The 16,757-nt window shown below is 36.8% G+C and overlaps 2 protein-coding genes across 2 annotated transcripts in view; both read right to left on the reverse strand.

Moving 5' to 3' along the window:
• LOC127509231 (uncharacterized) lies at positions 1-15,957 on the reverse strand. Its single transcript, XM_051887796.1, has 12 exons — positions 15,719-15,957; positions 11,782-15,586; positions 11,468-11,591; positions 9,870-10,048; positions 9,192-9,374; positions 8,978-9,098; positions 8,710-8,870; positions 7,901-8,065; positions 5,915-6,056; positions 5,522-5,823; positions 5,379-5,417; positions 1-655 (listed from the first exon to the last, which is right to left on the reverse strand). Exons 2-12 carry the CDS (start codon positions 11,806-11,808, stop codon positions 254-256), a joined length of 1,845 nt encoding a protein of 614 aa, XP_051743756.1. The 5' UTR covers positions 11,809-15,586; positions 15,719-15,957; the 3' UTR covers positions 1-253.
• Positions 15,770-16,757, reverse strand: part of stxbp2 (syntaxin binding protein 2) — a 13,704-nt gene continuing 12,716 nt past the window's right edge. The window contains exon 19 of the mRNA XM_051887797.1: positions 15,770-16,511. Coding sequence (XP_051743757.1) covers positions 16,438-16,511 — 74 coding nt within the window. The 3' untranslated portion in view covers positions 15,770-16,437. The remainder of the gene's footprint in view (positions 16,512-16,757) is intronic.

Genomic DNA, 16,757 nt, shown 5'->3' on the forward strand with positions numbered 1-16,757 from the left:
TATATATTTAGATTTATTTATAATTCACAAAAAAAAATTGTCAAACACAACAGAAGCAGCACAGACATATTTGATCATCCATCACAGCAGATTTTTCTAAATACTACATTTACACCTTCACTTAATACAGACACACAAATAAAATAAATTCCAGTCAATCATTTTACTCAACCAACATTTTTAGCTTATTTGTAGCACTGCCATTCATCCAGGTGATATGAAACCTATATGAAAATACATACATACATACATCTTATTTTCTCTTTTCTTTGTTTCCCTCTTTTTTCTCTTTCTTTCCACTGCTCTTTTCCTTTCCCTTCCTAGCCTCCTTGCCGGGCTCTGCACTGTCCTGTCTATTGTTCTGTTGCAGCTGAGCGGTGTGGACTCTTTGGATGAAAGAGAAGTAGTCCTCGTATGGGCTGAGTGGACTAGCTGCGTCTCCTGGGTGTGGAGACGAGGGTCTCGAGTGTCCCTGTCTGGCAGGAGACTTGTGAGGGGACTTAGACCTGGAGCGATGGTTTCTGGGTGGGTTCACATTGAGAGAGAGTGGTCTGCCAGGCCTAGGGCTGAGAGGAATGACTATAGTCTCCCCTGGTTGTCCGATTGTGAGGAAGACTTCAGGGAATGGACATGGCTGATTATTTGCTCCAAGCGTCTGAAGGAGACACAAACATTAGACATTAGACCAGGGGTTCTGAACTCAACCCCAATCAAACACACCTGAAAAAGCTAATCAATGTGTTTTCACAATTACTAGAAAGTTATAAGCAGCGCAACTCTGCAGAAAATTCAATTCACATTTATTTGTATAGTGCTTTTCACAATACATATCGTTTCAAAGCAGCTTTACAGAAAATGCATGTCAACATTACAATTTAGAGTAATCTCTTATCAAAAAAGTAGAGCTTGAGAGCCAGAGATGAGAACCTGTGCATTAGACATTAATGTTCAGTCATGAATAAGTAACCACTGAAGGTGCACTAAGCTTTGCTTAAAGAAATGAACAGCACTTTTGGCAAATAATGTAACCATGATGAAGACAGTGGCTTATAGCTATTTTATTTTATATAAAAAGTCTTTTCCATACAACAGCAATTAATAGTGATAGTTAAGCTATGAATGTGGCAAAAAAGCCTCCTTTCTATAATCAGACAATCAAAAAGCATCACTGTTTTAAAACACCAACAATAGCTGCAGCTCTGACAGCCTGGTGGAAATTTCATCAAATCACGAACACCCCTCTTGCACCATCTAAATACACCCCGATCTGGAATAACCCAGATTTTATAGTTAACAAGAAGCCACTCAACTTACGCACATGGGTAGATAAGGGCATCACACAACTTCAACACATCCTGCTTAATAACAACTTGGCACCATTTTCCCACTTGGTCCAGAAATACGGCATTGGGAGTAATTGTTTTTTGGAATATTTACAAATCAAATCATCTATTCAATCAAAAATCGACACTCAGACAATGAATCTAGACCTTCCCCCTCCAATCTCAGAGCTAATTAATATAACCTCCCCAAAAAAACTACTCTCCAAAATATATAAAATAATATCCAAATCAGACAATACATTAAGCCTACCCAGTGCAAAATGGGAATCAGACTTATCCATTGCTCCCAATGCCGCTTTCTGGACACAAATCTGTAAAAATATCTACTTCATGACAAAAAACGCCAACTTACAACTTATACAGTATAAAGTACTTCATAGATTTCACCTAACTGGATGGAAATTATTTAAAATGGGTTTTTCTTCAGAAACATGCTCACATTGCACACAAAACACTCCAGACACCTATTTACACGCTATTTGGGATTGCACCTCAGTTAAAAAATTCTGGGAAAACGTTACTGACTCACTATCCAACCTTATGGGATGTCACATCCCGCTGTCTCCCTCCCTCTGTATATTAGGTGACATATCCATAATCAATTTAAACAGTACAAACAGTCAATTACTCCTAGTGGCTCTAACTATCGCCAAGAAAACTATCCTCATGAACTGGAAATCAAGGAACACCATACACATTACAACTTGGAAAAATTTACTAATAGAGTACATCTTCATGGAAAACTTGTCTACCTCCACTCAAAAAAATACATCAGAATTACACCCTTCTTGGTCATCTCTCTTTAACGTCCAACAGTCATGAATCCACTGACCTTCTTTGTCTGAAGCCATCCTCATTGGTACACCATCAATATTCATGATTGGGGGCAGGGGGGTCAGGAAGAGGTAGCAACACCGACTAATATCAAATATAAATAAAATACTTATAAGATTATATTTAAATCTCTCTCTCTCTCTCTCTCTCTCTCTTTTTTTCTTTTTTGCTGCTTCTGGACCCTGGTTGGCTGTGGCATACTAGTCCCTGCCATGTGCGGTTTTGATTAGTTGTGGGTAGGTGTGATGTGGGGCCGAGGGCCTTGGGCTTTCGCCCTCCAGCTTGTACTTTCACCTGGGATTTCTTGTCTCTGGCTGGCTCAGCACTTGTCTCGCTGTTTTAATGCTTCACAAATTAGATGAGGTGCACACACACATTCTTTTGGAGCATAAAACAAGTTTAAAGCAAAAAAAAAAAAAAAAAAAAAAAGCCTCCTAAAAGTGGTCTATACGTATCTCTTGCACTTTATTGCGCCATATTATATTGTCTTCTGAAGCCATATGATGGCTTTGTTTGAGAAACAGACCCAAATTTGTCGTTATTTATGCCCATCCAGTGAACTGTTAACTAAGGAACATTGTTGCAACCAGATCATTAAGAACAGGATAGTTCGTCCAGAAATGAAAATCCCCCCTCATGTCATTCCAAACTTAGATGATTTTCTTTTTTATGTCCTTTTTGGATCTTATCTTAAGTATGATATATTATTATCTGTTGATTAGGGGAACTCTGTAGTACATTTTCTTTAGATTTAAAGGGTTAGGTCACCTTCATGTCATTCCACACCCGTAAGACCTTCGTTCATCTTCGGAACACAAATTAAGATATTTTTGATAAAATCAGATGGCTCAGTGAGGCCTCCATTGACAGCAAGATAATCAACACTTTCAGATGCCCAGAAAGCTACTAAAGACATATTTAAAACAGTTCATGTGACTACAGTGGTTCAACCTTAATGTTATGAAGCGACGAGAATACTTTTTGTGTGGCAAAAAAACAAAATAGTGACTTTATTCAACAATATCTAGTAATAGGCGATTTCAAAACACTGCTTCATGAAGCTTCGAAGCTTTACGAATCATTTGTTTCGAATCAGTGGTTTGGAGCGTGTGTCAAACTGCCAAAGTCACGTGAACTATTGAAATTTCGAAACACTTACGACGTAACAAAGCCTCGTTTACTGAAATCACGTGACTTTGGCAGTTTGATACACGCTCTGAACCACTGATTCTAAACAAAAGATTCGTAAAGCTTCGAAGCTTCATGAAGCAGTGTTAATAAAGTCATTATTTTGATTTTTTTTTGGTGTCACTTCATAACATTAAGGTTGAACCACTGTAGTCACATGAACTGTTTTAAATATGTCTCTAGTAGCTTTATGGGCACTGAAAGTGTTAATTATCTTGCTGGTAATGGAGACCTCACTGAGCCATCAGATTTCATCAAAAATATCTTAATTTGTGTTTTGAGATTAACAAAAGTCTTATGGTGTGGAACGACATGAGGTTGAGTAATTAATGACAGAATTTTAATTTTGGGGTGAACTAACCCTTTAAGTGCGGCATTTAACACTGTAGACCACAGTATTCTTATTTCCCACCTTGAACACTGATAGGGTATTAAAGATTGTGCCCTAAACTGGTATAAGTCCTATTTTGAATACTAAAACTAACTCAGTCTGTGTGGATGGGTGTTCATCCTTCAAATTAGTTTTGACCTGTGGGGTTCCCCAAGGATCTATCCTTGGCCCCATTTCATTTTCTTTATATATGCTCCCACTGGGTTCAATTTTTAATAAACAGAGTATTGTTTCATTGTTATGCTGATGACACTCAAATCTATGTGCCTTTTAAGCAAAATAACAACCATGTTTTGAGTACTTTAACCTCTTGTTTGTCAGATAATAAAGCATGGATGTCTCTAAATGTCTTAAATCTCAATGAGAGTAAGACTGAGACAATTGTGTTCGGACCTCTAGCTGTTTCTGCCAGCACAAATCAAGTGTTGAGTAACTTGGCCTCATACTTTAAGCCATCTGTTAAAAATGTGGGTGTTGTTTTTGATTCTGCTTTGACATTTGATAAGCAGGTTAATCCACTATAAATCCAGTTTCTTTCAGCTATAAGACTCCTTGAAAACTTTTGCTGAGTTTGAGAGAATTATGCATGCCTTTATCTCATCTCGTCTAGACTACTGCAACTCAATTTATATAGGCATAAGCCAACCCAATATAAATCCCTTACAAACTATTCAAAATGCAGCTGCTAGACTTCTGACTGGCACTCGCAAATATGAAAATATCACCCCACCTTATTGTCTTTGCACTGGCTGCTAGTCTGTTTTAGAATAGAGTTTTAAATTTTACTTTTTGTCTTTAAGGTTTTAAATGGACTGGCATATTCTTATCTTTCTGACCTTTTAAATATAAATACACCAGCAGTTTAAGGTCATTGAATCAGAAACTCTTACTGATCCAGCCTGAAGAAAAAGAGTGACAAGGCTTTTGCCATTGTCAGCCCTAAATTGTGGTGAAACATAATTAGCAACAGATTTTTCTTCCATATTGTGACATACATCCGAGTGAAAAAGATGTAGGGCAGGACTTGGTTCCATATATCACTTGTTGATTGGATTTTGGGTGTTGCAGAGGCAGGGCTTAAGTGGATTTAATAATTTGATAAGTCCTGCATACATCACCAAAGAGCAGTGCTGCCAAGTCCACCATTTTCCCATAGAATTGGGCTACTTTTAAGTTGTTGCCGCGGGTAATGTTTTTCGCGGGTTGATTTCCACCCCCGTACGTACAATTTCGGCACTCCAACTTCCTAAAAACACCCCCTAGACGTACAAATTCAGTGGAGAATTTGGCCGCCCAATGGAGAAAAATCAAATTGGGCTATTTTTGACTGGCCATTGGTCTACTTTTGTTGCACAGACCTGGCAACCCTGCCAGAGAGAAGTCTGTCGTTTTTACCAGAAAATCGAGTTATGACATTCTGATTAAACATGAGGTGAAAAAAAATTACAAATCAAACATACATAAATGAATCGTTCACAATAAGATCAATAAATGCATTTGGAAAATAGATAGGGTTTGTGTAACTTGCAGGCACTAATTTGTTTCACACTTTTAATGCGTACTTTTCACTAAATATTCTTTCATTCTGATAAACAAGTTTTGAGGTCATTTATTGTACTTGCCTGATGTGGAGGGAAGCACATGGAAATCTGAAATGATATCTGTAAAATGAAAACGTGCTGACTATTAATATCAACCTCTTCAGCTTAATTTTCAGGAATTAAAAGCAAAAATAGATGCGGTACATTCTAAAAAAATCCCTCACCTGCGCAGACCTGTCATCATACTGTAATCCCTCCTTATCTGACACTGGGCAAAATGAGGCCGATCTGGGGGGAGGCCTGCCGGGTATGTCTGATTCATAGACAGTCAGAGTGGGAGAGGAAGGACTGGAACAAACTTTCTTTGGTGGAGCAGGTGATGCCGGGGTCAGCATGATTTGAGGGGCTGCTTTATTCTTCTCTCTCGGCTGGAGGCCTGGCAATGTGTTAAGTGTCACGCGTTGATCATCCAGGTGTCCTCTTTGAAAGTCTGTCACTAGTTTGAAAAACTGCTCAGGATCTTCTGCTGCATGCAACAAGCCAGTACAGTGTGAAAAGTCTGAATTACAGTGATTCGGTCATTAATAATCATTATTATCAGTGCAGACTTCAGTTACCTGTGGGATTAGCGTTTGGGTTATTTGGAGAAGGGGAAGTCTTTTTAAAGGGTTCAAATGAGCACCGCTGGTCATCCATTCGCCGTTGCTGTGCATGATGTACCAGTGAAAAAAACTGGTCCTGATCAATAGAATTTTGTACCTGATTCAGAGAAAGAAAACACTATATGAATCAGTGTGAATTTATGACTTTCAGGGGTATTCTGCGTTTACCAGAAATATTTTGCTACCATATAAAAACAGTCTGCGGTAACTGACAGCATATCACAGACTTGTTTTGAACCCAGAACATTTCTTTATGCATTCTTTTTATCTTTATGTTAAATATATATAATATTATACAACAACGATGTACTAAAAATGGAAAAGTTTTTCCTTTGCGTTTTTCACGTACAGATGACAACATTGTCAAAACGATCCCCATTCACACCGATCTGCGAAAATGACTAAAAGCTGTATTATGGCCAGTAGTTGCGCTTCCGGGTCCAAACGCTGTATCTCATACCACAAGAAAACAACAAACGGTGCTAATATACACACACAATGTGGTGTAATACTACCAAAAAATTATCTCCATAATCTTTATCTCCTTACCAAAATCCCAGATGGCCAGACAGTGATTCATCTTTTATAAATGTTAAAATATTAATGTCTGTGACGCTGTGAGCACGGAGACGGTTGTGTAGACTGTAAGTATTTTAAATGTTTAACTTTTTAAAATGTTAAATGTTTAATATGAATAAATAGCGCTCATAAACGGCCGTCAAGACGGCATTCTCAAGTGAAACGAGTCCAGGCTTGGACCCAGAAACAGCGTTCCTTACGTCACAACTTAACAAGCGGATAGTGTTTGCCAAAAAAGGATGCTATTTGCACTTAGTGTAAATAGACACTCCGTAAAAAAATTCTGGTTTTAGTTGAAAACAGTGTCGTGAAAACAGTGTCGTGAAAACAGCGTCTAAGGTTTGCTACTGTCACAATCACCAGCTGCCTAGCCACCAGAGGGCGCTCCAGACTATTGTCATTCCCTCACAAAATCCACTGCCAGGACTCATGTGTGATGTGTCTCATTAGCTCATTACCTCTGCCTATATAAGGCTAGTTCATTGCTAAGTCTTGTATGTGTTGTATACTTCAGCAATTCTGAGCACTCTTCTGGTTTTCGGGTTCATGGTTTTGAACTCCTGCCTGTTTCCCTGGATTTACCTGTTTGCCTGTGTTTTGTACTCTGTTGATTTTCTGGATTTTCTTCCCTGTGTTTTCGACCCTAGCCTGGATTGGATTATGATTGTGGATTTACCTTGAATAAACTGCATTTCCTCAACCTTTGTGTCTTTGAGCAGTTTGTGATAGCTACACTTTTGCAGTGTTCACACTAAGGGGCCGGTTACATGACACTGTTGTCAACTAAAAACTTTTTGTGTATTTTTGCCATTCATTTAAACAGCATTTTGGGGGCCTGAAAACGCAAACTTTCAAAAACAGGTTTCAAAGTGCAAGTTTTTGAAAATGATACCATTATCATCTCCATATAAACAACAAAAACATGAATTTGTGAAAATGGTAACATCATGCAAATGTGTGTTACGTGTTCAGTCTATAGGAGCGTAGTGTTTCTTTACAAAGTGACATCGCCAACTACTGGCCTGGCATGAATAATACAGCATTTTTAGTTGGCTTCATGGATTGTGTGAACGAGGAACGTTGTCGTCTGTACGCGGAACATTTAAAAAACCAAAAGGAAAAACTTTTCTGTTTTCAGTACATCAGTGTTGTGTAAATGTACCCTAAATATTTTGTGAACTAATCCGAGAGCTACAGGTCATTACAAAGACAAATCAAGGCAAGTAAACTTTTTTAACTACTAACTTTAACAAAATATATACAATTTGAAATATATAAAATATATAAAATTTGAAATATTTAAAATCTCTGTAGCATCTTTGTTACTTTCAGTGGTATTATTAAATATATATATAGGCTCACCTCAGAGGAAGGACTGAACGATCCTGATCTCCTGGGAGATGGAGGGTTAGTGGGAGATGGAGGGTTAGTTGGCGATACAGGTTGAGAATGAGACTTCTTTGGGGGGGCAGGAGACCCCAGCTGGATTTTGGGAGCAGAGCAGCGCTGATCATCTATCCGAGAGCCCTGCCAAAGAGAAAATAATATAAATATAATACATTGTTATCACAGAGTGCTTTTAAATTAATGATATTCTGTCCAGGTTTCTCTTTCTGTGCATGTACCAATTATGGAAACAGGAGAGCGCTAGTAAATGTTGATTAAGATCTTAAAATAAGCCCTTTTTTGCTGGCCTATATTTGGGCTCTAGTAAAAAAGTCTCTTATGCTCACCAAGGCTGCATTTATTTGATAAAAAAATACAGTACAAATACTAATATTGTGAAATATTATTACAAATTAAAATATCTGCTTTCTATTTGAATATATGTTCAAATGTAATTTATTCCTGTGATGGAAAAGCTGTATTTTCAGCATCATTACTCCAGTCTTCAGTGTCACATGATCCTTCAGAAATCATTCTGATATGATGATTTGATGCTCAAGAAGCATTTATCATTATTATTGATGTTGAAAACAGTTGTGCTGCTGCTTTTCTGTGATAAAAGTTCAGGAGAACAGCATTTATTTTAACACAGATCTCTTGTAATGACACTTTTGATCAATTTGATGCATCCTTGCTGAACAAAAGTATTGATTTCTTTCAGACTGTGGAACAGTAGTGTATAACCCTTTGATATGATGAAGGCCACATCTCGAAGCATTACACACCTGTATTCTGGAGACCATGTTGAAGAGCTGATCTGAATCCTGAGTGGTCATACCAGGAAGTGCTTGTTTTCCTGGCAACAGGTTTAGCGTCGCCCGCTGGTCATCTAACCGTCGATTTTGGGTGTTAGAAATGAGTTTAAAGAAATTCTCGACATCTTGATCTGTTCAGAAGGTGTATAAAAACATGCACTAGTAAAGAAACTTAACTAATTGTTTTGCTTTTTAATGCATTTGTTGAATTATAACAGCTTTATTATTACAGACTAACCTGACTGGCTGTTATCCATATGTCTGGGTGAAGGCGATAAGGGGTTAATTGAGCAGCGCTGTTCATCTATACGTCCACTTTGTGCTTGACTAACTAGATACAACAGCTGGTCCTGCTCACGCTGACGGATTAAGAACAAGAATAACAGACTTTTGTACTTTATTAGTTGGAAGTTTTGAGAAATATATACTGTGAATATAGCATTCATACTCACTTGAAAACTTTCATAGTCCATTCTGTCCTTGTCTGATATGGGGTTGTATGAGGCTGATCTGGTTGTAAGTGTGTTATAAGTGTCTGAATCAGCAGGAGGTTGAGGACTGAAGCTCGCTCTTCTCACAGAGCCTGGGTTCCCAGGGGTCAGGGTGTTTTTTGGAGGGATGTGTTTCTTGACACTCTACATTGCAGGAAAAGAGAAAATACTTTCTTTTCAATTTTTTTTTTTTTCCTGTATATACACTGAAAAATAAATTAAATTGATTTACTTGAAAAATGCTAGGAAACAATATTCAGTTGCATTTAATTTTACAGTATGTGTGCTTATATGTACTTAAAAATACTGGTTAATATAAGGTAACTACATGGGTTAAGGTGAGGTTTAGGGGTAGGTTCAGGGTTACTACCTAGATACTGTATAACCCAGTTATTATATTTACTATAATAAGTAGTATGCATGCAGAACAGGGCTAAAAGTTTATTTTTAAAATAAAATGCTACTCAATTTTCATTCAGAAATTGCTAGTAAATTTCACAAATGATTACAAAGAAATGACAAGTAACAAAGTGAATTATTTTAAAAAAAAAGTATTTTCTTGTAAAACATGCTCCAATATCAGTATCAATATCAATATCCAATATTTAGATGTCCTCCAAAGTTCACTGGAAAACTCACATGAGCTCTGCTGACCATGCTGCAAAACTGATCAAAGTTTGTCTTCAGTACATTTCCATCTTTCGGCTCTCTGATGGTGAATGCCTCCATCCCTGGCAATGAACTAAGCGTCACTCGTTGGTCATCTAATCGTTGGCTCTGACTCTTGAGCAGGAACTGGAAAAACTCATCGGCTTCTGCTGCAGTGCCGTCCAAAGAGACACGAACATGTAAATGTTACTTTTAAGGCAAGACCACTACAGACAAAACCTGTGTTTTTTCACGCATTTTTTTTTAATTTTTGGCTATTTTTGCTTCCATAACATGATTTCATTCAGACTAGTGAAAAGAAAACATCCAAAAATACACATTTAAGTGTTCATTTTTGTTACACTTTATCTATTTGCATCTGTACATTTCAATTACTGTACAAATCTTTAAAGGCTGTTTTCTCAAAATGAGTTTTTTTCTCCTGAAACCAGAAATCTGCACTTCAGCAGCACTTACAGTACATCAAATATTACATATAATGTAAAAAAGAATTGTAAGTTTAACTTAAAAAAGTAAGTTGCCTGGTTGCCTTAAAATTTTGAGTTCATTGAAATTAAAAATTTGAGTTAATACAATGAAGGTGATTGGTTTAATCAACAGAAATGCAAAACATTATGTTATCTGTACCACATTAATTATCTAAGTTGATTTGAAAAAAGAAAAAATGTTGTGATAATAAATCATGGAAATAATTTTTTACAGTGTAGACCTACACCAAACTTTGAATATTTTTCAAAGCTTTTGCTTATGCCCGCAAAACTTTTGCGCTCCCTTTGCAAAGATATTTGCGTTCATTCACAAACTTTTGCACAAATCGAACAATTTCACTCTGGCAGTGGTTCACTATGGTTCACTTCTCTTGTGAATGTTATGCGTTCCCCCAAGAAATTTGGCGTTCACAAGCAAAATATTTGTTCCCCAGAGAAACTTTGCATTCACTTGCAAAGAACACGAAAGTTTTGCGAGCGAATAGAAAGTTTCTTGAGTGAACGCAAAAGCATTGAGATACATACCATCTCATATTTTTATCTCATATCTTTGCATTCGCTCATAAAATGTTTGCATTCCCCCTAGAAACTTTGCATTTGCTTGCAAAGGACACAAAGTTTCTCGTGGAACGAAAAACTTTTGCGAACAAGTTTCTTGCTGGAGCGAAAAACTTTTGCAAGAGAAAGCAAAAAAATTAAAATATATTTTTTTCTCTCATCCCATAATTTTTCTTCCACCATGTCCGTTTAAGGGCTCTGTAAGAAGCTCCATAAAAAAGAGATATCAAAATCCCCTCTGTAAAAACCATTGACTCTAATGTGTCAACAAAACCAAACAAGAAATTTGAATCTGGCTGAATCCAATGTTCATATTTCTGATCTGGAAATGTATGTGAATTAGTTAATATTTATTCAAAAATGCCTCATTTGCATATTTAAACATTTAAAAAAACTTGAAATAGGCTACAAAGCATTTGTCTTAATGTACTGTGATTAATCAACCGTGTAAATATGGTGATGTCTTACTTAATTACTTTTTGTTTTTTAATTACCATTACCAAAATTACAAAGACGTCTGACCTGTGCTGTTGGCATGAACTTGTTTAGGTGTTGTTGGACGCAATGCGCAGCGCTGTTCATCGATTCTTCCACGCTGAGCGTTACTAACGAGGGAAAACAGCTGATCCTGTTCAACTGAAATTTCCTGTGAAGACAAAACATTTGAATCAATTTTAACATTCTTAACAGGTTGTAATAAACATACATTGGTAACACTTTACAATAATATTGTTAGTAATGATTCATATCAGTGAAGTAATAATAAACTAGCAGAAAAGTTTAGGGTGAAAAGTTTAGAAATGTAAAATATATCTATATATATATATATGAAATACCTCCATGTTGTCCGCCACAGATGTCATCTCCTAAAATCTTCATCTGGATATTCTTCTTATTAAGATAGAAATATCAATGTATACTTCCTTAAAACAAGTATTAAAATTTCAAACATAGTGCGATCTAGTACTTGTGTATAAACTTGCGAGTCAGCTTCTCTCTCCAGACTGAAGTGAAGCTCTCCGAGGATGGATGGATGGAGTGCTTTTAGAAGGTCTTAAGCTTTGAAATATAAACCCGCACCCATTAGGAAACCTAGACGGGGGCAGTCTTTAATCCCAGATAAAAACAGTTAATCCTCTCTATCATGCAGCGATGATCTTTTATCATGAGAGATGACAATTATTTGAGCGGTGACATCAGTATCTCTCAACAGAGACCTCCTGACACCATCAGCCTGTGTTTAGGTTGATAACTATGGAACCGATTAATGGATTTCTGAAAACATGCAGACAACAGGCTTAAACAAACATAGGATGATTCTCTTCTGGGTCAAAGACAAACACATGGATGGACATCCAGGGAGAGTGGATCTCTATAGAGGAAATTCAACCAATCTCAACTAGAGATAAGCTACAATTGCAGCGATACAAAATAGGATGTGAAACTCTTAAAAAAATGAATTATTATTTAACAAATGGTCAGTGAAATGAAGTACTTAACTTTCAATGAAAATACTTATGGTCAGCCTGAGAAAGTCGAACTACAGTATTAGCTGTTTGCATTTTTTTTTCCAACCATGTTATCAAACATTGGGACACGTCTAAATTCAGTTTAAAATTCTTATTTGTGTGATTTTACTTTCTAGTAGTAAAGATTAAATAAACAAATTGACTTTAAAAAACATAAAATAAAAGTAATAAAAAAGCCAGAATGGGTAAAGTTGCAAGCAACATGGTCAAACCATTCAAATGTGGTTGATAAGATTTTGTTTTTGAAAGAAGTCTCTTATGCTAACCATGACTGATTTTAATTGATCTAAAATAAAGTAAAACAGGAGTCGGGACTATTGTGAAATATTATTACAATTTAAAATAACTGTTTTCTATTGAAATATATATTAAAATGTAATTTATTCCTGTGATCAAAGCTGAATTTTCAGCATCATTACGCTAGTCTTCAGTGTCACATGATCCTTCAGAAACCATTCTAATATGAAGAAACATTTTTTTTTACTATCAATGTTGAAAACAGTTGTGCTGCTTAGTATTTTTGTGGTAACTATGATACACTTTTGCAGGATTCTTTGATGAATAGAAAGTTTAAAAAACAGAATGTCTGTACTTTGACTTTTGAACTTTATTTAATGCATCCTTGCTGAATAAAAGTATTAATTTCTTCATAAAAATCCATGAAAAAACAGACAGCAAAATAAAACTTGTTATACTCAAGCACAGTGTTGGGGAAAGTTACTTTTAAAAGTAATGTGTTACAATATTGCGTTACTCCTTAAAATGTAACTAATTGCGGTACTATTTGCATACTTTTTATGTAAAGTAATGTGTTACATTACTTTTGCCTTACTTTTTCATCATTTGGCCCATGCTTTGCTTGTTTGTTTTTTAATTAAAAAGGAAAATGTAAATATCTATTTTTGGCAAATGTAAAGGCCCTTTAAAATAGTGAAATGAAAAAGCCTCATTCTGAAGAAGATGCAAATTCAGGCCTATACATTAGAGGACGCAGCTCTCACAAACCAGCTCTTCAGCTCTTACTCTTAAAGGGGGGGTAATGCTATTTCATGCATTCTGACTTATTTACACTGTTAAAGAGTTGCATTCTCATGCTAAACATGGCCAAAGTTTCAAAACACGAGGTGGACATATGACGGAGTATTTCTGTGCCAAATATAATTCCGGTTGTGGACATGTCTCGCAGATGTTTTTTTAGAGTATGGCCTTTATCACGTAATAAAGGGCGGAATTCCTTGTATAGGCACTTCTCCCTGATAAGCGGGCACACACATCACCCAGAGCAAGAGCACGCCCATCAACGCGCTTCGTTCGGGTTAAGGAAATCGAGAGATTTTTCAACAATGGCTGTGTCCCAATTCAGGGGCTGCACCTTTGGAAGGCCGCATACATCATCGAGGCGGTCTCATTTAAGAAAAATTTAGATTGCAAAGTAAGAAAGAAATTATAGTATTTTACACCTCACAATGAATATCAGTCAATTTTATTACGGTTACTTTTCTTAAATATGACATCCTTGATGAAGTATTCAGCCTTCAAATGCGACCTCCGGAGGACGCAGCCTCCGAAATGACGCAGCTCCTGTCCCCAAAGGAGTGTGTTTTTGGTTGTGAGGGAAAGATGACCTTTTTCAGCTTCCCAAAGAACCCAGCGTTAAGGGAACAGAGGATGAAGTTTGTTTTTCCAGGGCAGCAACGGAGTTGTGCACGTATGTTTGTTCCCAGGATTTCGGTGGTGAACGCTTTGTAAACAAGTTTCAGTTCGGCACTGGATTTGCAGATCACGGGCGTTGAGTAAAGCTGCATCAGATGTCTGTGTTTTGTTGGCAATCCGCGCGCAAGTGCATATAATGTAAACAACACGAACGTTTTTGTTCCCTTTTTTATTTATAAAGATCTCTACGCAAAAGCTGCGCGCGCTCGTGACTCTTTAGCTCAGCCCACGGCGCGCCTCCAGGAGCTCGGCTTTTTTCGGAAAGACTCGGTACAGCGTATCTATCTTTTATCTGATAAAACTAAAGACTCCAAAAACGATAACTATAAAGATAACTACAAAGATATAAAAATCGTTCTAAATATAAAAATCGTTCTAAATATAATAGAATAGCAGTGTCCACACAGCTATATAACGATAACGATATAGAGAAATTATATCGTTGGGATCACTTTAAAATCACTTTTTTCCCCCTGCTGTTCACCGATAAAACACTGACAGCCAATCAGAATCCGTTCTAATTTAAGGGCTCGCGCATTTAAAATGGCAGACGACATTGCGGAGAAGTTAATCGCCGAGGTCCAGAAAAAGCCACCACTGTTTGACAAGTCAACCCCCCTTTTCAAGGATACTTTAAAGAAAATGGATATATGAAACCAATCGGTCATACCCTTGGAATAAGTGGTGAGAAGTATTAATACGAGATTGTTATGCCAGGCTAGCAAACAGTGTAACATAAAATTACCTCAGGGATCCAGCACTAGTTTCAACAACATGTTGTCTTGCTTCCTTTGAAGTTGCAGTGAAAGAGTTTTTATTCCACTATATTCACTGCGATTAGATCGATTGCGCTAGCTATTCACTCGAAACATAGCATGCTGAGGACATCTGCTGGTTAAAGCCGTGTAAATACAACAAGAACAGCAAAAACGCGTTGAACACACTTTGAAACCGCAGCGCGTGAGCTTAGAATAAACAGACCGTTACCGTTCGTTGGTGTGGACGCAAATATAGTTATCGTTCTTGGTGTGAACGGGCCTTTACACTTACTTCACCAATAAAAACAAAAATATGAAACACAAATGTGATGTTTATCTAAAGTCATTTTAGCTTATTAGTATGGTTGAATTGGATCATCAAATGTCAGCAACAAAGACATTGGTTAATAAAGTGAAATTAAATACATAAAGTATATTTGTGTTATTTCACATACTTAACTATTACTGGTTTGCATAATATTCTGAGTTTGAATTTCAGTTTTTATTCATTTTGAGGAATACTGAGCAAATGAGATGAGTAAATCATGTTCACATTTAGTCTAGAACTACAATAACCATCATGTTTACACACAACACCTCTGTACTTACTCCCAATTTCTCTCAACATGGGGTCAGGAGAGCTGTTAGTCAATAAATGGGAAAACAAAGTAACTTGCATTACTTATTTGAAAAAGTAACTCAGATATTGTGTTGTAAAGTTAAAATTTGTCACTTGTTACTTAAAAAAAAAGTAATCTAATTGTGTAACTTACGTTACTTGTAATGCGTTACCACTAACACTTCTCAAGCACCTCTTTCTGGAATGAGGTATAAGGAAAATTTATTTAGAATTGTTAACAAATAGACAACAGACAAAAGAGCCAGTGAACCACATCCACCTATATGTGATAACATAACAGTAAAAGAAAAAAGTGCACAAGTTCAGAGCATGAAAAACAAAAAGACATCTATACTGAGATGAAACATTTCATGCCTTCACCAACATGGGGGCAGAAAATATAACAAAACCTGACTGGAAATCAGAAATAGGCAACTGTACTATAAGCTGACTTGTCTTGCAAAATTTCCACATTGTGCAGCTTTACAGTAGCAGAAAGACAAAACCTCCATAATAAGCAAAGGCAGTTGGTACAGCATGTCTCAGAATCCAGTCCAAAGAAGTCTTCAAATCACATCAGAACTTGACAGGACTGATATTCAAATGGTGTAAGGCAAGATTTAATCCACATAGTCTCATATATATATATATATCATTTTTCTTTTAAATTAAGCATCAGTCATCAACAGCATGAATATATATACATACATATACCACCAGTTTAACTTGGGTAATTAAAATTACTACTTTAAAAGCAAATAATCAGTAAGCTAGATCTCAAGGTCTTTTCACTGGTCATTTGAGAGAATCATAACTTCAGAGTTTCAGGTTTCACATGAGTTCAGTGGGATGAATCTCTTCAGAGATGTACTGCTAAACGGATGCAGGCTTGTCCAAATCCTTCAGGTCATTCAGAAAGCTGGTTGGAGTGAGAATATGAGACGATCCTGCAGAAGAAAACCATATTTGACATTTTTAACAACACTGAAGACAATGAATGATGTCTTCAGCCTTGCTCCTGGGGTCCCACTGTCCCGGAGAGTTCAGCTCCAACCCTAACCAAACACACCTGAACCAGCCAATCAGGCTCTTCCAGATCACGTGACAATCACATTGGTATGAAATTCAGGTTGGATATAAACTTTGCAGGACAGTGGGTCTCCAGGAGGAGGGTTGAAGACCCTAATCATAGC

The sequence above is a fragment of the Ctenopharyngodon idella genome, chromosome 3 (assembly GCF_019924925.1).
Source record: "Ctenopharyngodon idella isolate HZGC_01 chromosome 3, HZGC01, whole genome shotgun sequence".
NCBI classification, from domain to species: Eukaryota; Metazoa; Chordata; class Actinopteri; order Cypriniformes; family Xenocyprididae; genus Ctenopharyngodon; species Ctenopharyngodon idella.